The sequence below is a fragment of the Stigmatopora nigra genome, chromosome 3 (assembly GCF_051989575.1).
Source record: "Stigmatopora nigra isolate UIUO_SnigA chromosome 3, RoL_Snig_1.1, whole genome shotgun sequence".
NCBI classification, from domain to species: Eukaryota; Metazoa; Chordata; class Actinopteri; order Syngnathiformes; family Syngnathidae; genus Stigmatopora; species Stigmatopora nigra.
The window spans coordinates 832,501-856,840 of NC_135510.1; the positions used below are offsets into that span (position 1 = coordinate 832,501).

The 24,340-nt window shown below is 38.9% G+C and overlaps 2 protein-coding genes across 6 annotated transcripts in view; one reads left to right on the plus strand and one right to left on the minus strand.

Moving 5' to 3' along the window:
• Nucleotides 1-13,170, minus strand: part of drd4b (dopamine receptor D4b) — a 14,720-nt gene extending 1,550 nt beyond the window's left edge. Inside the window, exons 1-4 of the mRNA XM_077712789.1 lie at nt 12,612-13,170; nt 8,696-8,808; nt 4,635-5,230; nt 1-1,875 (exon numbers count right to left, since the gene is read on the minus strand). The exon at nt 1-1,875 is cut by the window's left edge and continues 1,550 nt beyond it. Of these exons, the coding sequence (XP_077568915.1) occupies nt 1,658-1,875; nt 4,635-5,230; nt 8,696-8,808; nt 12,612-12,866 (1,182 nt within the window). The 5' untranslated portion in view covers nt 12,867-13,170 and the 3' untranslated portion in view covers nt 1-1,657. The remainder of the gene's footprint in view (nt 1,876-4,634; nt 5,231-8,695; nt 8,809-12,611) is intronic.
• sirt3 (sirtuin 3) overlaps nt 1-20,833 on the plus strand; it is a 28,760-nt gene extending 7,927 nt beyond the window's left edge. Inside the window, exon 9 of one of the 5 annotated variants that reach the window (XR_013325813.1) lies at nt 20,815-20,833. The gene's annotated coding sequence lies outside the window, so the exon portion shown is untranslated. Of the gene's footprint in view, nt 2,152-20,814 lie in introns of those variants that run through there. The other 4 variants (XR_013325809.1, XR_013325810.1, XR_013325811.1 and 1 more) reach the window with 4 other exon arrangements.
• The last annotated feature ends 3,507 nt before the right edge of the window (nt 20,834-24,340 follow it).

The window sequence follows — 24,340 nt, forward strand, 5'->3', positions numbered from 1 at the left end:
TTCATTCTCCGAACTGCTTACCCTCAGAGGGGCTGTGGGGGGTGCTAAAGTTTATCCCGCCCAACTATGGATACCAGGTAATCGCAGGGCACAAGGAGACGGACAACCATTCACCCTCATACTCATATCTAGGGGAAATTTAGACTTCTCTACCAGCCTACCCTGCATGTTTTTGGGGCTTGGGAGGAAACTGAAGTACCAAGAGAAAACTCACGCAAGATCGGGGAGAACATGCAAACCCTACAGTGGAAGGTCCGGACCTGGGATCGAAAATTAAGTTGCCTTAAATGTGTGTGTTGGGTGGTTTAGTAGTATAAGTTTAAATAGAAATCTCCCTGAAATGTGTTTTTGAAACTTGGGTTGTCTGTATCACCACACCTTTAATTTCAAAGCACTGCTAATTACATCAATGTAAAGCCATAATCTTGAGAGACATTTAAAAGAACACAAATGGATCTTTAAAGAGGTATTTAAGCAAATGAGGACATTTTGGTCTTTATTATCATTCCTGGCAGACTTCCCTTTTCGTACTTCGCAGAAGATGAAATGATCCTTAAGAAAAGCTTTCATACAGATTTTCTCTTATATGTGACTTTCTAGAACAAATTGCTTTTCAGTTATTCTCACACAAAAAAAGTAACAATTGACACTGCAGAATTACCACAGGTTAATAGATTACTCTATGTAGGTAGTTGGTGACCACTTTCAGGTTATCCCCTCAAGTTGCCACCACACTATTGAAATGAACCATATTCATTCGAGTACAACGCACACCCAGAATTTGTGATTAAAAATTGGTATATTTTGTTTCACTTATTCTCAGCTCACAGTAAGTATTGTACCAGAAATAGTAACTGGCAAATGCTGAACATGTCACCATGACAAAACATTTATTCGCAACATACGGTATGGAAACCTGGTAAAACAAACTACCAGTATGAAGACAATTCTCAAATGGAATTTACCATTTTATATCCTTAATGTTTAATTTATCATCATAATATTTAACATTTTTCAAAGTCTGATTCATCATCACAGATTCCCCAAACAATTGATTCTATTCTTCGTGAGCGAGGCTAGCACTCCCTGGGCGGACTTGAGTGAGCGGCTCGCCCAACTAATGTTTCTCTGGAGCAACTTTTTTATTTTATTTTATTATATCCTTTGACAAGGGGGATATAAATATACCCTCTGTGGGCCCTAGTAGAACGGGCCATCTAGCAGAAAAAGACGTCTCATTTTAACGGCTGCGGAGGGGACTTTTTCACCGGCGGAGGGCAGTTTTCCACCACGATTTGGTCATAAAAGCGAAGACCTAATGTATAACGCGCGCCCAAACTTTGCTTCAGTTTTTGGTGCAAAATTTTGCGTGTCATATTCGAACAAATACGGTAACAGCCAACTGCAACTAACATCAACAATTTGAGTGAATGTTATAATATTCGGCATTGAATCCATCGTAAATTGACTCAACTGGTTGTGTTGGGAGATGACTCTTCTCCTACCCGAGCAGTCTTCATCCTTTTATGGAACAAGACCAGGTAATGTTAGCTAGGACATTACTATCCACGCTATCATAGATTCAATGCCCTGAGAATGCCTGGATCAATGACAATATCCACAGTCCATGTTACAATGCAAGCCATCGTAGCATTAATCAGACTAAGCGCGTGGAGCAGCAGTTACGAAAGAATTTCTTGAAACATTTCTTGAACTCTGTGTTGAAGATGGTGTAGATTATGGGATTGAGTGCACTGTTGACATAACCCAGCCATGTCACTGTGCTCATTAATCCAGACGGGATCTCACATCCAAAGCACAAAGCTCGAGTGGTATGGACCACAAAAAATGGAGTCCAGCAGAAGAGGAAGCAGCCTGCATGAGTGGATTAAAGTAGCATCATTAATTAGCATTTGACATAGTTTCTTGTTTGTTTATAAATTCTTTATGAAGGAAAAGTCTGAATACTAGATTTAACTCATTCAGCCTATGGCACACATCTTGAATTGAATGCCTTTATTGTCATTATACAAGTATAATGAGATTTAAAGCTAATAGAGGGTATATATCGATATTATTGTATACCATTACCGTGCCCAAAGTGCTTTAAACCTTTGCAGGCTCAAATACTTCCATTCACAGAACACTAGACCAGGGATGGCCAAGTCCGGTCCTCGAGAGCCCCTATCCAGTTCGTTTTTCATATCTCCTTCCTCTACCACACTTAAATCAAATGATCAACTCAGCAGCAAGCTGTCCAAAAGCTTGATCCTCATCCAGATTATTTGATTCAGGTGTGTTGGTGGAGGGAGATATGGAAAACAGACCAGATAGGGGCTTTCGAGGACCGGATTTGGCCACCCCTGCACCCGACGGTACTGCTATTGTGCATGGATTTATTGTTTTGTAAATGTTCTATTCTCTTCAAAGCCTGAGGGAGAACATTTTGGGATCATTTTAAATTGGTTGTGTAAGGGGATCAACTTTTTTTTAAAGTCTTGAAAGTACAAAATAGCCTGTGTGCAATAAAATCACTAAGTGATAAGAACAAGACAAAATGCTCACAGTTGTCCAGCCAATCAAAACGGCGACCCTTCAGAAGGACTGAACAATTACGTCAAACGTCATTACTTATGTGTTTATCGCATGAACGGGACGAGTTTTGACCTCTGTTGTCTGTCGTTTTCTTGCTCGTTACCTGTTATTTTTTTACTTCAGACGTGGAATAAATTGTAAACATTGGCTAAGTCGTTAGAGCTTCACATTATTAAAGTGTAGTGGTTAGAACAAAATTATCGTGCGGTATTTGGTTAAGAAGTCAATGCCCAAAACACTCAAAACTGCACATGCATAAAAGGAAATAAATAAATATTTCCTTTAATGGTCAAAACATACATGTGATTGGCTGCCCACCGATTTAGGGTGTTCTCTGCCTGATGCCTGTTGTCAGCTAGGATAGGCTCCAGCACCCCCCGCGACTTTGTGAGGGTAATCCCTTGCGCTCAGTCTTTAAACTGTAGGAAGTATAACTTGATGATGTGTGGCAAAATGATTCAATAAATATACTGCCCAAATTTCAATACAATGAATAATTACAGTGGATTTCAGTAATCAGCCACCGAATTGAACAATGCATAAACTGTAACATCAAGAAGCAGGGGTGAATGCCTTACAGAACAGAATATTAAATTTATCAATTTTGTCTTCTACTTTTCCTTCTTTCTGTAACTGCAACCTTTTCAAGACTTTGGATTGTTTCATATGAGTACCCCACACTGGCCGGCAGCCAATCACAGGTCAAATAAACAAACAACCATTTACACTCACATGATTTCAGATTAAAAATTCTAAATCTATTTGGAGAGAATTTAGCTGATCAACACAGAGCAAATTCAGACCAACAAAGTGCTAACTCATTTTGACCTATATTTGGTTTAATCCGTATAATGTTAACAACATTGTTAATCTTGGAGAAATATTTGTGAAGAGTTCATGAATCGTTCACAACTTCAAGTGAAAACACAGTTCTTTTGTTGTTGTTTATGATGATATCATAAGTACTGATTTACACGTGACCCGTATTTTACTGGCTGTGAAATGTGCATCTGATTAGAAAGACGATCAAGTTTATTTTCATGCATAAAATACTCCTGATTTTAAATTGCACTAGTGCATTAGTGCACTGCATGTCATTTGTTCTTTGTCTTTTAACATTGTAATCATTCTTTTAATTATGAATTGTTTATTTATGGATTTGATGAACGAAGATCGCATGTCTTGGTCACTATATTAGAGCCGTAAAATACAGGTATGCTCCAACAAAATAAGCTTGTGTCACTCAGCACAACCTGTTCAGTAGTACCTCTACATATGAGCAGCTCGAGATACGAGCAAATAATTACCTCTCGAAACGAGAAAAATTTCGAGATGTGGGAAAGCCAGGTGGCCAAAACATGAGAGGATGTTTATCATTGTAGCGCACTGTCTTTTTTGCCGCATCTCTTTCGTGTATAACAGATATCTATGAGCACTGGGCGGAGCGTTGCATTTTGTTCAGTGTTTTTTCCGTCACTCAGCGCGAATGCCGGAGCGATCGGTAATATGAGCAGTATAGTATATTACTTCTCGTTGGCTGCTCATAAGAACATCAGGGGCACTGGCTCTCTCCCCGCAACACCTTGTGTAATATCTCTGGTCGCAACTATATACCTCTTTGCAACGTCTCTGCGAGCACTGAGCAGAGTGTCGAAGTTTTCAATTGTAATAACTTGTTTTTGGTGGTTTTTCAGAGGGTGGGAACAAATTAATTTGTATTTAGTTCATTTCTATTGGAAACATTGATTTTTAGATACAAGTAAATCGACATATAAGCTCGGTCCCGGAACGCATTAAACTCGTATCTCAAAGTATTACTGTATTGGTGGTCATTTTCCCCCAAATACTCTTCAGAAACCAACCTACATCTGTTTTAGCATGCATTTTCCCCCTGTAGAAATCTTCCATACCACATCACAGGTGTGGTTGATCAAGTTTATTATCGAGCGTTATTGTTGCTGAGCTGTGCCTTAAAAGATAAAACATATTCTGAACTTTAAACACATAAAGATAAAATATGCGAAAAGGGAATAGCTCACCTACTACAACAGGCAGAACCCTCATAGCTTTCCTCTCCCTGCTGTTGATCTTGGCTCCTTTTTTGCTGTGCTGATCATGGCTGAAGGTTATCGTGGGAATGAAGTTGGCATTGTACTGACGGGGATAAGGACTCTCTTGCTTCATGCAGTCGTCCGTATCATCTAGCCGTGACTGATCCAAGTCCCTTTTGATGATCCTGGTTAGAGGCACGGGCAATGATCCCGGAATTGCACCCGCCAACGGAGGGAGGGCAGTTGCTATGGCCGCCTGCTGCAGCTTCCTGCAGGCATCGATGCTACTGCGTAGTTTGGCCTTGCGCGCCAACTCCCAGCGCCTTAGGCCGCGAAAGATTCCAAAGTATAGCAGGACCATAATGGGACATGGGATAAAGAAGGAGCAGACAGAAGAATAAACTACATAGTTATTGTCCTCCAGCTTGCACTTGCGTGAGTAACGGTCAGGTACATTATTGATTCCAAAGATAACAGGTGAGGCCACAGCTAAGGCAAGCAGCCAAGTTCCTAACAGCAGGACGAGTTGACGATGGTCCACATGCTTGCGGTTATAATTTAGAGGAATGGCAACGGCAATGAACCTGAAAGGCAAGAAATTGGAACTGTTAAAATCTTATCTGGATGACTACCAGTGGAGGGTCTACCCAGCACCCCAAGAAAGTCAGCCTATAGCCTGGCTGTTAGACGAACCAAGTTGTGATCATAATGCACCCAGAACCGTGCTACTTGTGTGTATTTATGTCTCATCGTTTAGCTTCAAACTGCACTAGAGACTAAAGATGGAAATAAGACTTCAGCTATAATCTTATATATTTACATCTATTTGATCATTAACAGGAACATGTACATGTTCATTAAAATATAATGTCCCTTTATTCAATAAATCAATTTCAAACTCAAAATATTCTCTTGCGTTCATTGATTTTAATGATTAACTAGATACAGTACTGCACTAAATATAAGAAATGACTAATGTTGAGAAAATGTGTGCGTCATTGTTCTTCGCTTTAGAGGTATGAATTTATGCATGATTAATTTTTTATTATTAATCATTCAAACAGCATCTTTCTGACCCATGTGAGGAATAAAAGGAAGGAAGATGAATGATACAGTCAGCTGCAATAAAACTCAGATGACTGAATATTGCCAGTAATATGGTCAGTGACAGACGGGTGACTTGCCAAATGTATAATTATTGCAAAATCAAGCGAATGTATTATGAATGGATACTTGGTATTTAATCTAGTTATTTACATCAATTTCTAAGTACAGTGGTACCTCTACTTACAAAATTATTTTGTTCCAGAAGAGGTTGGCAAGATGGAGTTTTTTTTTAATTTTAACTAGAAGCACATTTTACATTGAATTAACATAATGTGTTCCGGGATCTTTCATGCAACCCCTATACCATTTAAAAAGTATAACATTGTTCTTATGAAATACATATGCAAATCTGTGTGTGTGAAAAAAGGCAATATAATAAAATTTATTTATTAAGCCATGCAAATACAGCAAAGGCAGATATTTTCCAATGGAGTGGAATTGCAAGGGGCAGTTCAGTAAACATACGGTAACATCGACAAATATGTTACCAGCTTTGTCAGGTTTTTAATAATTTAGATTTTAATTCGAATAACACAAGACGGCGACGACTGTCCACCATAGCCAATGCCAACAAAACCAAAACAAAGAAACATCCATCTTTTACGGAGATTTCTCTCTTTCTCGTCACTCACACAGTGAGAACAACATTTAACCCGATTCGTTACAGTACGTATACATGCAATTAAAATCGCAATTTATCAATTTGAGATAATGTAATTTAGGAACTCACTGCTGACCAGATCTGCTGCTAATCAGCCATGTGCCTAGCGCAGTGTTTCCCAAACTTTTTTGGAGCTGCAGCACACCACTAGCTGAAAATCTTCTAATTTAAAACTAGGTCGCGTGGATTAACATTATAAAGTCATTCTCATCAAAGTTTTATTAATATGAATTAAATAATTCACCCCAAAATTATTCCAAAATCTATTTTTTCACACCGATCTAACGACATCAAAGTTGATGTCCGCAGACCCTGAACAGCTTTCAGTTTGACTGATGATAAAATAATTAATGCAATGTTTTAATTTTGGACTTTTTCTCCCAAAAAGTAATGTGCTCTCAGAGACTTAACGTCACCAAAAGTTGATGCCCCTAAAACAAAACAATTTCCAGGTCATGTACAAACAGGAAATGACTTAAATCACGTGATATTACAACTTTTTTTCCTCCCATTATTACTTCAACCACGAAACAAATTTCAACAACACACTTATTTATTTATATATTTATTTATTAATGTCTTTAATTATTTATTCTATGTTCAAAATGTCTTTTTCTGTGTCTGTATTCTCACCCTCTTGCTACTGTGACAATGAAAATTCCCTAATAAAGTTGAAGGATGAATAAAGTTATATAATCTAATCTAATATAATCTAATCTAACCTAACATTATGAAAACAGCCGTTTTGTGCTCACACAGACTTAACGTCAAAAAAAATTGAAGAGGTCCCGGTTTTCTTTCCTTAAAAACAAGCAACAAAAAGACTTAAATCTCATAATATTTCGATTTCAATCTTGTTATAGTACAATCCATGATTTCATATTTAAATTTTAACTTCGTAATAGCTCGATTTTAATCTCTTAATATTTAGATTTCTCTCTTGGATTATTACGATGTATTACTTATTGTAATTTCCAGTGGGACCCCTGAGCATCGCTCACGACACACTAGTTGAGAAACACTGATCTAGAGAAGATTTAAAAAGTGTAAGAAAAGGGGCTTTTGGTCGGATGGTCGACTTGGAATTCTGCCAGTGGCCGCTACTCTATTTCTGGCTGACTCTGGCATCAAAGCGTCCGCCTAGACTCAAGCCCTAGAGCGTGCTTATTTTGGGTTGGTTTGGCACCGTGCTCTACTGTCACATGATGGACGCTATCCTGTACAAACTGGCTGTCATCTATAGCCCGTTAAACTTTTATTTGGCATCATGGAGACACCGCTTCCTGCTAGCGAATGGGTAGTCGATGAGGTGTTAGGAGATTGGAAAGCAACTGAAGTAAATGGAATGGAAATAAATGGATAGGGTATTGTATATAAGTTTTGGGGGATGTTTGATTTCTTTTTATAGTTTCTAACTTGGATAGTTTCTCGTGTCTTGGAACAAAGTGTTTCGCCGCAAAGCCTTTGGTAACCTGAATGTTTACTATCTACTAGAATAATTCGTATGTAGAGCGTTGGGTTTATTCTGTAATACTATTATATAAATGGGTATTTAATCATTTCTTTGTTAAATCATTCTTCCAATTGTTCGAAGAGTGCTCTGGGTCGTAACCAGTCTTTTAGTCCTCTCACAAGGACTGTTTATCTGACATCTTACCCAGTCCCAGGCTATGAGGACGGTTGATCAGGGTTTGCAGCGAAGAGTCGTCAAGGACTCTTGCTACCAGCAGATGGATATCAATCACTTCCAGGAACACTCACAGTGTTCCTACATCGTGATGCACTTCGCACTTCTTTATGTAATGGTTATGCCAAATGAAGGCGTGATTGTTTTGATTCGAACGGAGTTTGTTTTTTAGTTTCCTCTTCTATCATTGTTAAATACCTTCATTGTTATTATAGTTACAGATGTTGTTTTTGCTTACGCATGTTGGATTAATCAATAACCTTGTAAATGTTTTGATTCATGGCTTTAAAGCCGTAGGACAAATTACTGTTCGAGGAGATACTTTGGAGATGGGGAGGAAGTCTTTAAGTCTTGTTGTACCCCCCCCCTTATAAGGTTACCAGAGATGTAAATTATTTAATTAAATGTCAATAATTGAATAAGATGTTTGCCTGCAGTGTTTGATAATTATAGAGAAAGTGTAATTATTGATGAACTTATCATAGAGGTACCACTGTATTTGGAAGTTGCCCCTCTAGATATTTTTATAGAGCTTTTATCTTGGTGTGCAACAGGCGCTGTCAATATACCCATCAAAGTGTGACACATCCTTACCTGTCCACACTGATGGCACAGAGGTTGAAGATGGATGCAGTGCACAGCATCACATCCATGGTCATCAGGCCATCACATAAAAACATATTCAACGACCAGACTCCGCCCTGAAACTACACACAGATACACATCAGCTGTTCTCTATTTGAAAAGCTAAAACGCTTTATTCCTCCTCACCCTTGCGTCAATCGTGAAGACAACATTCTCACCGACTTTCTCCAAAAATAATTACTCTTCCCATTGTTAAGGCAGCTGAATCGATGTTGACGGCCCACCAGTATGACAACAAAAGTCATTTGCCAGATATGCTGAAGGTGTGATCCACAATAACAAGATAAGAGATGAAGCCAATTAAAGATGAGGTCTCACTATTGGTCTCTGAGTCATACATACATTTATAAAATCTGCTGACAGGTGACTTTTAACACAACTATTTATAAGGCCCTTATTAATTTTTCGGATGTCATTGATGGCATTCAGGTGCTCCGAGCTTCTCCCAGTGGAACTGGATTGGACATCTAGTGATGTCAATAGTGCGGAAAAATGAGTATTCAGAGCCAGTTTACGAGGTTTAAATGAACTGAAACCAATAATGTTGTCAACAGCGGGAAATGAGATAAATACTACTTTAAAAAAACTTTAAAATATTATTGGAGGACACTGTGCATGAATGTTTTTATTATTTATTCATTTTATTTACTTATAATGAGGCGGTGGCGCAGCTGATTTGCGTGTCTAACAATTGGTTTATAAATATGTAGGTGAATGGTTGCTAATATAAAGCACTTTGGAAGTGGTAAAAACGCTATGTGAGGACTCATCATTTACTATTCTAATTTTGATATGCACTTTTTTTAACTCATTGCCTGGCATTGGTGAAGCTAGACTGGGACTGGTAAAGAAAAACACATCCAGTCTTTCCAGTTTAAATTTGATCTATCATCGTCAATGGCATGCAATGAGCTATCCTGCCTTTTTGTGGTATCATAATTATGGTACTCTATCTGTCTCCATTTGTGTGGCTCTTTATTAAGTCATTTTTTCATATCCCCATTATTCTGTCCTTTAAATAATGTCACCATATTGTTTGTTGCATTGTGAAATTCAGGAAATGTGCATATTAAAGGCATTGAGGTATTGGTCCTTGCTAAAATGGAAAAACAACTGAATTACCTACCTACCTCGAATTATTTATTCGAGTATAACGCAGACCCATAATTTGTTACTAAAAATTGGTGTACATTTTGTTTCACTTTTTCTCAGCTGACACTAAGGATTGCACCAGTACTTGTAACTGGGAAATGCTGAACATGTCGCCATGACAAAATATTTATTCACAACATGGTGCAGAAACCCGGTAAACCAAACTACTTCCAATATGAACATAATTCTCAAATGGAATTTACAATTTTAAATACTTAAAGACTAATTCTCATCTCATTTCATTTTCTTAGCCGCTTTATCCTCAAAGTCTAATTCATCAAAATCATATTCAAACATTTTCAAAGTCTGATTCAACATCATCAGATTCACCAAACAATTGATTCCATTCTTCTTGAGCTAGGATTGCCTTTCCCGGGAGCAACTTTATTTTTGTATTTTTACCCCTTTAACCTATAAAACTTGCCTATGGTTTTATTTGGAGAGGGCTGGCTTTTATAAAGCATTGTAGAGTTTATCCAACTCTACAATGTCTGTTTCTTGAGTCTGTATCCGTTTTTTGATACTGCAACCAAGATGGCGCCGCTCAAGTGGCAGTAGCGGTAGCTCTGTTCGCTCTTCCTCGTTTTGTGTTTTTGCTACTCTTCTGTCTTAATGATTTGATTTAATGATTCTTAATGATCCCGTATACTTTTCTTTGCTTTGTTGTTCTGCGGCCTTTGCGACTGTATTGTCTAACTTGTAACTATGTATAACTATGCCTTTCCTGTATCTGCATTCTCACCCTCTTGCTACTGTGACAATGACATTTCCCAAATACAGGATCAATAAAAGTATCCAATCCAATGTCGATTATCGCCATCATTTAGAGCAGTGGTTTTCAAAGTGGGCGGTACCGCCCCCCGGGGGGCGGTGTGAACTTTCAGGGGGGCGCTGACGAATAAACAGGCGAATGGGGGGCGTTGAAATAGTGAAGGGGGCGATGGAGCAATTACAGTAAAATGTGACGTTGGTGTTTGTAGAAAGACCGGAAAAATTGATTGTCTGTAATAAAAAGTCGACAAAAAACAAGCTTTATTGAAACAAGAAACGTTGTCTGCTCGAGCGCTCACGAGCAGCGCGCATATACCGTATATCACTAATTGTCGCGAGTTTATCGTCGATGCAGGCGACTGGGGAAACCACCACCATCCAGTCAGCCGCAGAGGAGCACACAATAGCGCGCCGGCAACGCTTAACCACAGACGTATGCGCACAGCGACCGGCTTAATGCATCAGCTATCAATTTTTATGATTCGAGGTGAACTGCGCATTGGTCTATTAAAAGAAACGAAATTAGCGAATAATATCTGAGGCGCCTGTCTTCTATTTATTTAAGCTTCGTTCGTTGGAAAGGGGTAAAGAGGGGGGCGTTGGCATTTTGGCCCGGCGGTGAAGGGGGCGGTGGCCAAAAAAGTTTGAAAATCACTGATTTAGAGTCTAAATCAGTGCTTCTCAAATAGTGGGTTTGAATAGTTTTCTTCTTGCTAGGGGGGGCCTAACAGAAAATAATTGAGAAGCACTGGTCTAAATGATGGCGATAATCGACATTGGATTGGATACTTTTATTCATCCTGTATTCGGGAAATGGGGTCAAAAATTTTAGACGGACAGGTTTTAAGTCTCCCATTATAACGTCTGCGCAGGGACTTTTTCAAACTTTGCTTCAGGTTTTTGATACAAAGTTTAGCACGTTATACTCCAATAAATATGGTATGTGCAGAGTTTGCATGTTGTCCCGGGGCTTGCGTGGGTTTTCTCCTGGTACTCTGATTTCCTCCCGAACCCCGAAAAAACATTCAAGGTTGGCTGGTTGAGCACTCTAAATTGCTCCTAAGTATAGGTGTGAGCATGAACTGTTGTCCGTCTCCTTATGCCCTGCGATTGGCTGGTCACCGATTCAGGGTGCCCCTGCCTGGTGCCCATAGTTAGCTGGGACAGCTTCCAGCACCCCCGAACTAGCGAAGATAAGCGATTCAGAAAATGATTGAATATATATCATCTCATTTTCTGAAACATTTTATCCTCACTAGGGTCGCAGGGGTAGCTGGGTCCTATCCTACACTAATACTTAGGAGCAATTTAGAGTGTCCAATCAGCCTACTATGCATGTCTTTGGAATGTGGGAGGAAACCGAAGTACCCAGATAAAACCCACGCAGGACCGGGGAGAACATGCAAAATCCACACAGGTGGACCGACCTGGATTTGAAACCAGGACCCCCACTGTGAGGCGGACGCGCTAACCACTTAGCCGTGGGGCCGCCCTAATTAAATATATATCGACCTAAAATACTTGTTTATTTATTAAATGGCCAAAAATAGTCAATTCAACCAAAAGGGTGTTACGTACATGTCTTTTGTGTTTTTATTACATTCAGAAAAGCATGGGTTTTCTCTGGATACTCCGGTTTCTTCCCACATTCCAAGAACATGCACTAAATTGCACCCAGGTATGTGTGTGAGTGTGCACAGTTGTCCGCCTCCTTGTGCCCTGCGATTGGCTGGCCACCAATCCAGCCTCTGGGCTGGAATCAGGTGGGATATGCTCCAGCACCCCCCGCGACCCTAATGGGGATAAAGCGGTTCAGAAAATGAGATGAGATGAAATATCCCGAAAAGGGTTGACCCTAAAATATGAATGTAAATGAACGTGAAGCTGTTGTATGTGTGTTATAACATCCCACTTGTTGAGGTGATCCAAAGTGCGTTTTTACCTCTGCGTAAACGAAGAGCGGCAGAACAAGAACAGCCAAGAGTAGGTCCGCAAAGGCCAAGCTGACGATGAAATAGTTCGTTGTAGTTTTTAAAGCTTTCTCCGAATAAACACTAATACACACGAGCACGTTGCCGAAGATGACGACCAGGATCAGTAGGATCCCAAACACAAGCGCCGGGAAGTTGTAGTGGACCCCCGGCGGGACCGCCGCCGTCTGCGTAGTGTTGTTAAAATCCGAGCTGTTGTCCAACATGATGATGATGACAGCATGAGAAACACGAGCTTCTCCGGGGTGCTTTTCATTTAGGAGTCGTATGCTGTTAGTAGAAGAGACAATTCCGATCCCCGCATTTTGAGATCCGGGACGACACTTGGGAGCGCAACTCACGCCGTAAAAGTGGCGTGGCCAAGCAGAGGCTGGAGATAAAAATGCCGTGAATGAATACAGATGATACGCTTCGGGTTCCTCGCCAATGTCTCGTGACTGACGATTCTTTTCACCGACTCACTGCACAACCTCGGCGGGCGGGAGCGCGCTTATTTTGCTCAATCAATAATCTCATTTGTCATGAAGTCCACTCATAATGTTGATATTCACGTGGTTTGTAGAAAGTGAGGGGGGAAAAAAAATCACAATTCAAAGCAATACTTAGGCGTGATCTTTACGTGTACGTTTCCTTACTTCGGAGATCAGTGAGATGAACAACATTCCAAAGATCACGGAAGCACATGACATGTGGTAAAAGTAGCACATATATAAATAAAACTATACAATAAGTAAATAATTATTAACCCCATAAAGGCATCAAATGTGGACATCACATTTGGTAAGCTTGTGGCCAGGTCTCATCCCATTTTCTGAACTGCTTTATCCTCACTAGGGTCGCGGGGGTGCTGGATCCAATCCCAGCTGTCTCCGGGCCAGAGGCGGGGGACACCCTGAATCGTTGGCCAGCCGATACCAGGGCACAAGGAGACGGACAACCATACACGGTGTTCGGACGTTTGGTCACTAGTCTTTTGATCGCTGGTCAAATGGTGACAGAGTTTACTGTTGAGGCCAGCTCTCAAAATTATATTCATGAGAGAGAGAGAGAGAGAGAGAGAGAGAGAGAGAGAGAGAGAGAGAGAGAGAGAGAGAGAGATTAATATCTAAGAGAGTTTAATATCTAAGAGAGAGCTTTATATCTATGAGATAGTTTAATATCTAAGTACTGTTTAATATATAAATACATTTGACCGGCGACCAAAAGACCAGCGGCCAAAAGACCGGCGACCAAACGTCCGGTCACGACCATACACACTCACACCCATACCTTGTGGCAATTTAGATCCAATCAGCCTTCCATGCATGTTTTTGGAATATGGGAGGAAACTGGAGTACCCAGAGAAAACCCACACAGCCAGGTAAAATGGATAAAAAAATTTTTTTTCATTTTTTGAAAAGAAAATAATTATATCTCGTGACATGGTTTATCTTTTAACAACAGAAAGGCATAATGCTGTTAGGGCAGATTAACGTTAGTGCAATCGCAATATAGTAACACTTGTGCAAATGAATAACAATAACATTAATAATTCAAATAATAACTCAATGTTGTTCATGCGGGTGAATCGTGCGTGCTTTCACGTACACAAAGAGGCACTATAATCTTCAGCTGTTGACGTCCATATTTACATTATGACCAACTTTGTTCAACTTTTAACACAAAAGAAACATGTAAAGCTCACTTTATCAGTTCATTCCTCATCTATAATTCCCTCTAATTCTTCGTCTTCACTGTCCGAGTTGAACAGCCTGGCAAATGGGGCAACCATCACCCAGGCTCCGTCTCATCAAAGTCATCAATAATCAAGTCCGTGTCGCTTTGGTTGTCTGACAGCTGAGTGCCAATTCCTGCCTTCTTGAAAGCTCAAATCACAGTTGAAACTGACATATAAGCCAAGGCATTTAAGATCCGCTGGCAGAGAGTGATGTTTATTGTCCGGCGCTGTCTACCAAAGGGGATCCTTTCCTTTCTGTATATCCTCAAAAGGTTCATGGGGGTTGCTGGAGCCAATCCCAGCTACCTATCTATAGGCACAAGGCAGGGGATCCCTGGAATTGGGGGCCAGCCAATCGCAAGGCACAAGGACATAGACAACCATTCATGCCCACACTAATACCTAAGGGCAATTTAGAGTGTTCAAGCAGCCTCCCTACCCTGTTTTTATATTTTTTACAATGTTTTGCAAGAATAAATACAATTTTAAATGAATAAAATGTTTCTAGAGGTTCATTCCCCTAACTTTGGTGCAGGCAGGCACGAGCTCGATTCCCGCTGGTGGCGGTATGATTCTGAGCGCCTATGGTCGCTTGTCTTCGGAATGTGGGAGGAAACTGGAGATTCCGGAGGAAACCCACGCAGGCCCAGGGATAACATGCAAACTTAATACAGATAGACCGACCTGGATTTGAACCCAGGACCACAGGGCTGTGAGGGCGATGTGCTAATCATTCCAGGTGCCGGGCCGCCTCTTTAAAAAATACAACAGAAAAATAAACATCGTCATCCCATGACCTCCACACTCTGGGGAGCCTGCGGCGCATCATTAAAAGGAAAATATATGAGGTACGATGGCAGTGTTTCACCAAACAACAATGCTGAAAGGTAATTTTTGCATGCTTAAGTAATACACAAACAGAAATAAGAACAGGATTTGAAATTCAGTGGATGAGAGCATTCCTAAGGGGGATATCAAAGAGAAGCTCCTGTCTAAACAAATTTATGTGAATACTAATGCAAGTGCTTAATAGAGGAGAAACAATTGAGTTTTTCTGATATATAGTATATATAAATAAGGTTGCGTAACATATTTGTCTGGGCAGTTATACAAAGCATGAAGAGGCAACATGGCAAACGTTTTTCAAAAGTTCTACGGCATAATTTAGTGTGTATTTCTGCACAATGTACTTTGAATATAGCAAGTGGCAAGTACAGTGGTACCTCTAATTATGAACATATCAAATATTCGGGTTATAAAACGCCCTAATAGGTACATTTTGGCTCAGGATACGAAATAAATTCAAGTTGTGAACTGCAACATCTAACTCCCCTTCCTATATGCTGCATTTTAATATGAAATTTCCATGATAGAGTTGTTGCTCTCCCATTGGTTGTCTCACAACATCCGGTGGCCATTAGTCATTCCAGAGTTCTAACACACAGTTTTTCCCTTGTGTGCTTAAAACAAATTTATTCTTTATCTGCCCATCATGGACCCAACAATGTTAAGTTCTTTTTAATTCCTAATAGTTAAGTTGTTATGTATTTACTTTAATGTGTTTGTATGTTTGTCAGTTGCCTAACGTTTGGCATCTCTTCTCTGGCATACGCACTTGCCTTTCAACAACAATAACAAAAATGTATAGAATTCAATTTAAAGGCTTGATAAACAATTTTTGTATCTGTTTTCAAATGTTTTGGTTTCTTACATGCTTACAAAATTGGTATATTTTGATCATTCTTAAAGGGTTCAGTTGGTAGTATATTGGAAACCAGTAGGATATTGTAAACAAGAGCCAGTAAAACTGTGAATTCTGTTATTGCCGTATGTGTAGGCAACAATGCTTCTTCCTCTTCTGTTATTAGTTCTTCTAGTTTACTGCACGTGACGCAGGTGTAAATGTGAGTGGCAGTAATTCCTTATCCGAATTTACCCTTTAGGAATGTAATAAATGCGCCATGCTTGAAACCATCTGTTGGACCTAAAAAAAAACTTGGTGAACAATAAAACTCTGTTCCCTTTTATCAACATTCAAATTCAAAAGAAGTTTGATGTGAGATAATTAAAAAGTGAGCTACAATAACGCTTGTCTAAATTTCCTGTGAGAAGAGAAAGCATTTCCTACAAAAGAAATAGTAAATAATAACATGGCAGTGTTTCACTTTCACTGACATGCGTTCTCATAGAGTTTTGTTTAAATCTAGATTTAGGCACAAACTTAAAGGTATAACAAAAACAGCACAGCCGAGTACAGCTAAGAAAGCAACTCAGAAAAAGGAATCAAGATTTACATAACTAGTGATTATCAACAAAGCGAGCTCGCCCAAAAAAACATGTCACATGTCTAAAAAACAACTGAGTCGGAGAATAAAACTAAAAATCAAAAGGTATAACAAAAACAGCAAAGCTGCATACAACTAAGAATGCAAAATACAAACTGAACACAAAAATACAACCGTCAACTCACAATAGGTCTCAGAGGATTGAAAAATAATTAATCATATATGAAATGTTTAAATAGAAAAAATTGTCACCCTGTTGTTTTTTTTAATTAATTTTTTACTTTGGGTATAAACTGTTACCTGCGATGTGTGTGAGTGTGTTTATTGTTTACGTAGTCAGTGCCGTCTTGAATATGATAGGAGCAGTAATACAGTACTCTCGTTAAAGTAAGAACTTTAGAACCTGAGGCTGTTTGACACATATACCTGCTGAGAGTTGTTTAAGCCTTTTTGACAGTTACTTAAAGGCCACCTTGTGGTGTAGTGGTTCACTCACCTGACTTTGGTGCAGGGAGGCGTGAGATCAATTCCCACTGGTGGCGGCATTGGCGATTGGGTTGCGGATGTGTGTTTCTCTCTATGTGCCCTACGACTGACTGGCGACTAGTCTAGGGTCTAATCTGCCTTTTGCCCGAAGACTGCTGGGTTAGACTCCAGCAACCCCCGCAAGCCTTTCGAGGATGGGCGGTATGGAAGATGAAGATGAATGACAGTTACACAAATCTTTTGATTGCGTTGATTTTCCGCACAAAACAATACAGAACAATACAGCCCCATTTTATTGGTCTGTGTTTGGATGTGTACAGTCATCCCTCGAATATCGCGGTTAATGTAGACATGGCCGCAAGAATCAAAAAATCGCAAAGTAGGATCACCCCTATTATCACTATCATATTTTCACGACTGTAAGGCGCACTTAAAAGTCTTAAATTTTCTCCAAAATAGACAGGGCGCCTTATAATCCAGTGCGCTTTATATATGGACCAATACTAAAATTGTTATCACGATAAAATAAAATAAATCAGTCGATAGGGTACACCATTCTCTACACCTCTCACAACTATGGCAAGCAGCCTCCAACTCTACTATTTTCCCCGTAGAAAAAGTACTGCGCAATGTCTGCTGGGATATATGGTTCTTTTGTCAATACACCCAGTATGACGGCGAGAACACTAATTTGGTGCTCGCCGTCATTCTGGCTGGATTTACAAAAAAACTCCTGCCGCTAGTTGTTGGCGTGGACATCGACATCCACACAGCTGTACAAAGGGTGGCAGCCAGTGCCGGGCTAGTTATGCTAGCTACTAGCTAGCTACTATTTGCAAATGGATTGTGGCCGCCTGGACTAACGTATAAAACTCAGCGTTTCCGATGACTCATTTGGACAATTGTTCAATTCGGACACAAAAAATGAGGACTTTGATGGATTCATGGGTGATGATGATGTGAGTGCATTGTAAAATGGCTAAATCAGTTTTGCTTCCGTATGCTTAAGCTGGTGTATGTTTTGCCATGCCTTGCTGTCTCTTTAAAAACGGCGCGTCCTTTGTGTGTGCCAAATACAGAAATAGCACTCGGTACTGACACTGCGGCTTTAAATGTGCTGCGTCATATAGTCGTGAAAATACGGCACCTTTTTTTCCTTCAGTGCTGTGCTTCACCATGGATTTTCACATTTTTATGAACTTTAAAAAAAAGATGAAAGGCAACGTTTACTTTTATAAATTGATCATCTTTGCTCATTTTTTTTCTTATTCATGTGAACACTGGGCGCCTTTGTTCCAATATGGTGGAATGTAATTCTTGTGCAACTGTCATGCTTCAAAACTCACTATATTTCTGCAGACTCACACTTTGCTGACATCATTTGCAACTACATTTTTTTCCAGTGGTGTCAATTTTACACCCAATTAGCACTTACACTTTTCATTTTGAAGAATATCACATAGCAGCGCTAGAATTAACAAAGGTAACAGGCATTATATCGGGTTATTTTTTGTTCCTCTTTTTGTGATATGTGAAAATTTTCTACTTAAAATGAATACTATAATGGTTAGTAAACATTTACATTAACCTTAGAATATGAAGATATTCAAGTATTAAAATATACATACTACTTTGATCCTTTATCACTTTGCAGCTTCACATCCTTACGTTTTTTTTATGTTAAGTATAAAAAATGTCATTATTTCTTTGAGACTGAAACATGCAAGCAGAAGACAGGAGATAAAAACTGGCAGAAGTCAGGGCTCTTCTTCTTTGGCACTGAATTGAGAAAGAAGCGAACATTTGGAAGCCAAAATATCTTTTTCCAAGGACTCTAAGCGAGTGGTAACCACCATGAATAAAAAAAATCAACCAGCAATGGGAAGGATTTATGCCAGGGGTAGGGAACCAATGGCTCGGGAGCCATATGTGGCTCTTCTGATGGGTGCATGTGGCTGTTCGCTAATCTGTGAGGTAAAATATGTATTTAAATCGCTGGTGACAGAGCCAAGTCCCGAATGCACCAATAGAAGTGTCACGTCGGCATTATGGAGCTGACACTACGTCTAACGGCATTCATGTTTTTTTTCATTAGAATTTTATACATGCTTATTTTCATTGATTGGCAACTGCTTAACAATGTTGTCAAGATAATTCAATTAGTACTTTAAAAGTGGTGAAATGACACCCCAAAAATCACATTTAATTTTCACATTACTCTTAAATTCTGAGTATGGCTTACAAGGAATAAAATCTGAAAATAGGAATTGTTTATGGCTCTCTATGTCAAAAAGGTTCCCTGAAGAAGAGGACTTGGACTAAAGCTCACAATAACCAGTTTTTTTTCCATTCATATTTAAATAAAGGAACTATTTTTACTGTGAGTCCAGTACTTAAAATGTTTACATTTCTTATTATAGATTATATTTAGATATTAATACATTACATATTCATAAGCATGTCACTATGATATTTAATATACACACTTCTTGATAATTGTAATCGTGTACATGGATTTTTGGCACAAAAACATGTAGTATATTATGTTGTAATAATATGGGTGATCCTACTTCGCCGTTTTTCGATTATCCCGGCAATGTCTGGTCTACTTTACCCGCAATATTTGGATAAGGATTACTGTGTATTTTTTCTGGACTATAAGGCTCACGTTTTTCATAGTTAGGCTGGTCCTGCCATTCATACTCAAGTGCTACTTATACATGTATTTTTTTTCTCTCTGACTACTGATAGCCTATTATGGTTTTTTAAAACAGAATCATGTAAACAGATACGACTGCCTGATGGTGAAATGATCCCAAAGTTCTCATGGTGGAACTGTCGGATGATCAGTTCTCTCCTGAGGACTTTAGGATCATCTCTGGAATGCTGAATGTTAAATAGGGCAGCTCCCACATCGTTGTGCTTCACCCCACGAAGGCCGCTTACTTTAACTTCACCTTAACTTTGTTCATTTATTTGGATCTGAAGGGCGGGCAACCTGTAGTGGTTTACACCAGCGCCCTGATGTGAGTACATTGTAAAATGACTAAATAAAGTACAACCGAACTCAGTTTTGCTTCCGTTGCCTTTTTAAAAACGTGTTTTTAGCGTGTGTCCGTATGTTTAAGATGGTGTATGTTTTGCCATGCCTTGCTGTGTCTTTAAAAACGGTGCATCCTTTGTGTGTGTCAAATACAGAAATAGCACTCGTTACTGACAATGCGGCTTTAAATGCGATGCGCCACAGAGTCGTGAAAATACGGTACCTATTTTTCCTTCTGTGCTGTGTCCTAGTAGCAACTGTGGATTCCGTTTACGGGTTACTGGCCTAGTGTGTTATATGCAGCACGCAAAAGGGGTTCTCACAAAATGAAAAATTATGGCGAAAGTACCGCTAGAGTTTATGTTGGCGCCATTAAAATTTTTATGTACCAACGTGAAGCTCCTATTGGTCATTGTATTGACACGAGAGGCAGTGTCAGCATCACCTTTATGTGGCAAAGTGAGGTTGTTATTGATGCATTTGGGAAAGATATTTATTCATTGTCTTTGTACATTATTTCACTACTGCAAAATAAGGTATTAAATATTGTAGAAGAAATTATTTCATTTTCTGTGGTGATTGCATATGTTTACCAAATATTTTACTTTTTTTCACTTTTTCAGATCTGCCTGCCGCCTAAATAAGAGATGCAGCTCCAAATATAGCATTTTTATTCTTTCCCAACAAATGTATCAAAGGGTTGGCCATCTGAAAAAGAGGTTGTTTGAGTTAATTTTCTAACGTTAAAAAATGTGTGCATGATCACTGTTGATTGTAGTGTAACGTTTAGGTTAACTGAGTTATATATAACAAACTGTCAGTTCTTTAGCATGAACCATGGACTGAGGTTTATTTAACTTTTGCACTTTTTTATTCTTCAATTGTCAGAAAGACACAAAAAATTTCTATATGTTTTCAAAAATATTTGGATTGGATTTTTATTTCCCAGACAGAAATGTCTCTATTAAGAAAGAGCATTTGTGCAATTTGACACTCGCAGACTGGATCCGACCTTTTTTTTGTGTTGACAGCAGTAGATTAGAAACCCCACAGAAAGTCTCCTACTGGTACAAAAATAAAGGATGTACCAAACAGGCGCACATCCGGGGTTTTATTGCAATGTTTCATTCTGCTGGAAACAAAGTATTATTAAGAGTTGTTTTGAAAAATTCATAAAATAGGTATTTAATTTAAAGCTGTCATAAAGCAAATAATGAGGGACAATGTCTATCTTTTACTTTCAAGAAGATAATGCAATACTGTGTTATTTTTTTTTAAAAGACATCAAACAATAAATTTCTTTGAGTGGATGTAACAAAAGTTTAATTCATTGACTCAAAGGTCAAAGATGAATAAACTCCAATCAATCTATTTTTTTTATGGCTGCTTAATGCTTGAGGGGAATATTTTGCTTAGTTTTTTTTCTGTCGTTCACCCTTGTGCTAAATACTCCAAAGCGCCTTCTATTCATTGGAAGTATGGTAAAAAAAAAAAAATCCATGTATACACATACATACTAACTTACTGTATTTTACCCGCTGTAACAAAAAAAATAATGTAATTTGTATTCTGGTCAAATAGTGCCTTCATGTGGGATGGGGGCACTATGCTAAACAATTGAAACTGTTAATCCTATTTATATATACATCACAGATTTTTTTCCACCCAGCCCGTTGAGAGATTTAAGATTTAGATTTAACAGATTGAATATTTCTTTTGAAATTTTAGCTTTAAATTTAGGGCTTAGATTTAACATTTAAATGTATGATTTAGAATTATTATTTATAGTTTTGCTATTTAGATTTAGCATTTATTTAGGAATAAATACTGAAGTTGCAAAATACGTATTGTTGTTTTTGTGCAAAAAAGGGACGCTAAAGTAGTACGTACACTATATTTGAAACACTGTCTGGCGCGAAATATGAGAAAAATGTGGGCAAAGGGCAGTGTGCAAATCAGGGGTGGGGAACCTGTCTATAGCTTGCGAGCCATATGTGGCTATTTTGATAGGTGCAAATGGCTCTCCACTAACCTCTTACCTAAAATGTCCCTCTTGCACCATTCATTCATTCATTCATTCATTCATTCATTCATTTTCTGAACCGCTTTATCCAGCCGGATAGGGTCGTGGGGGTACTGGAGCCTATCCAGCTGTTTTTGGCCAGAGGCGGGTGACACCCTGAATCGCCGGCCTGCTGATCGCAGGGCGTAAGATGGACAACCATTTACACTCAGAAACACACAGGTGGACCGAACTGAATTCGAACCCAGTACCCCAAAGCTGTGAGGCCGATGCGCTAGCTGCTCATCCGCCGGGCTGCCCACCTTTAGCACCACTGTGGTTATACATTTTTTTCATTCGACTCCCTTCTGCATACATACTCTTGTTGAATAGAAACAATTTAACAATGTCGTGAAAATAATTCCAAGACTTTTTGAACTTTAAAGTTGAAATGACAAAAAAGCACATATTTTCATTTTTTTTACTTTTAAATTACGAGGCTCTCAGGATATAACTTTTAAAAAATATGACTTGTTTCTGGCTCTTTTTGTCAAAAAGATTCTCGACCCTTGGTGCAAAGTATGCCCAGTTATTTAAGACAACAACAGAACTGCCAACCTCCGTCGACCCCATTTCTGGAGTACCCTTGTCCCATTTCCGGAGTTTATCCGGAGTGAATGCGATTCACGCTAGATCGATATAAAATGTTTAAAAAAAAAACCATAGGACTATTTAAATCAGACTGTTATTGTCCTGTTTTTACAGTACTTTTAATATTGTGTTTTTGCAAACTATTAAAAAAGTACAGTATAATAAAATGGAAATAAGTTTATCTTTTTCAATAAGTCCAACATGTGTCAAGCTGAAGTCGCACTTGTATGTTCTAGAATGGAGACGGGTTCAACATGGGTTATTTTGTCGAATACGAACAAATAGATTTCTGCGGGTGTCTGGGTTTCTTATTAGAAGTTTCATCCAAATTGCCATCCATTTACACAAGCACGCATATTGATAAGACTTACCAGTGATGTGTACTCCTACTTCCTTTAGAACAACCCCGAAAATGATAGAATTTGTTTCAAAACAAAAGGCAAAAAAATGAAAACGGACATTTTAAAGCGATTCTGAATCGATTGAAGTCGCACAAGACGAATCATTCGTCAGAACTTGTAACTCGACAGATTCACAATGCACTCGTGTTACCGAATTCTTCCAGTTTACAATGCATTTGAATCAAGATGGCGGAAGCCATAGCGATGGTGTTAATTTCGAGGCAATTAAATTAGAAATATGGTACTTTTCCAAAATAGTTGTTTAAAAAATAAAAATGTAAGTGAAATCTTTGGGGGATTTCCGGAGTTGAGGGAGGTTGTCCTGAGTTTGAGTTGCAGTTTGAGTTGCATTTCGGGGAAACTCCTAAAATTCCAGAGTAGTTGGCAGCCCTGCAGCAATCATAAAAAAAGCAAATCACTTCTACTTGTTGCCTCTCCTTAGCAGTATAATTTCTTATCAGCTAATTGATCATGAAGGCATGATTTCCAGTGGTTCAAAAGATGGGTCTGCTGCTAGAACTCATGTGCATTCATGTGTTCTCTGATCTGTGTTGCTGTTAACTCTGATTTCTTAGCCTGGTGACTCAATTGAATTTACCGTTAGAAGCAGAAGTGTCTCTTGGTCTCCTTTTTGCGGAGGGGTCTCATATGTGACAGTTTTGTCGTCGTGCTTAGGTTTATGCGACTCATTTAAAGGTTTTGCTACTTTCCTTATTGACTGACCTTCACTTTTTGAAGCAATGATGGCCATTTGTTTTGATTGGTTCGTGTCATAATACGAATTCTAACATGTTTATTTCAAACGCCACTATTTAACCTAAGGCACAACTATGAAGTGAAAAGGATTTCAGGTGACCACCTCTTGAAGTACATCCAAAGACAGCCAAGAATGCAATAAGCAGTAATCAGAGCAAAGGGATGCCACTTGAAGAAACTAGAATGAAAAACATGTTTTTACTTAGTTCACTGTATTAGGTTAGGTTAGGTTAGATATAGGTTAGAACTTCATTTCATCCCGTATTCAGGAATTTTCTTGGTTACAGTAGCAAGACAGACAGAAGACACACAAGACATTGTAGACCTAGGTAAAGTTAT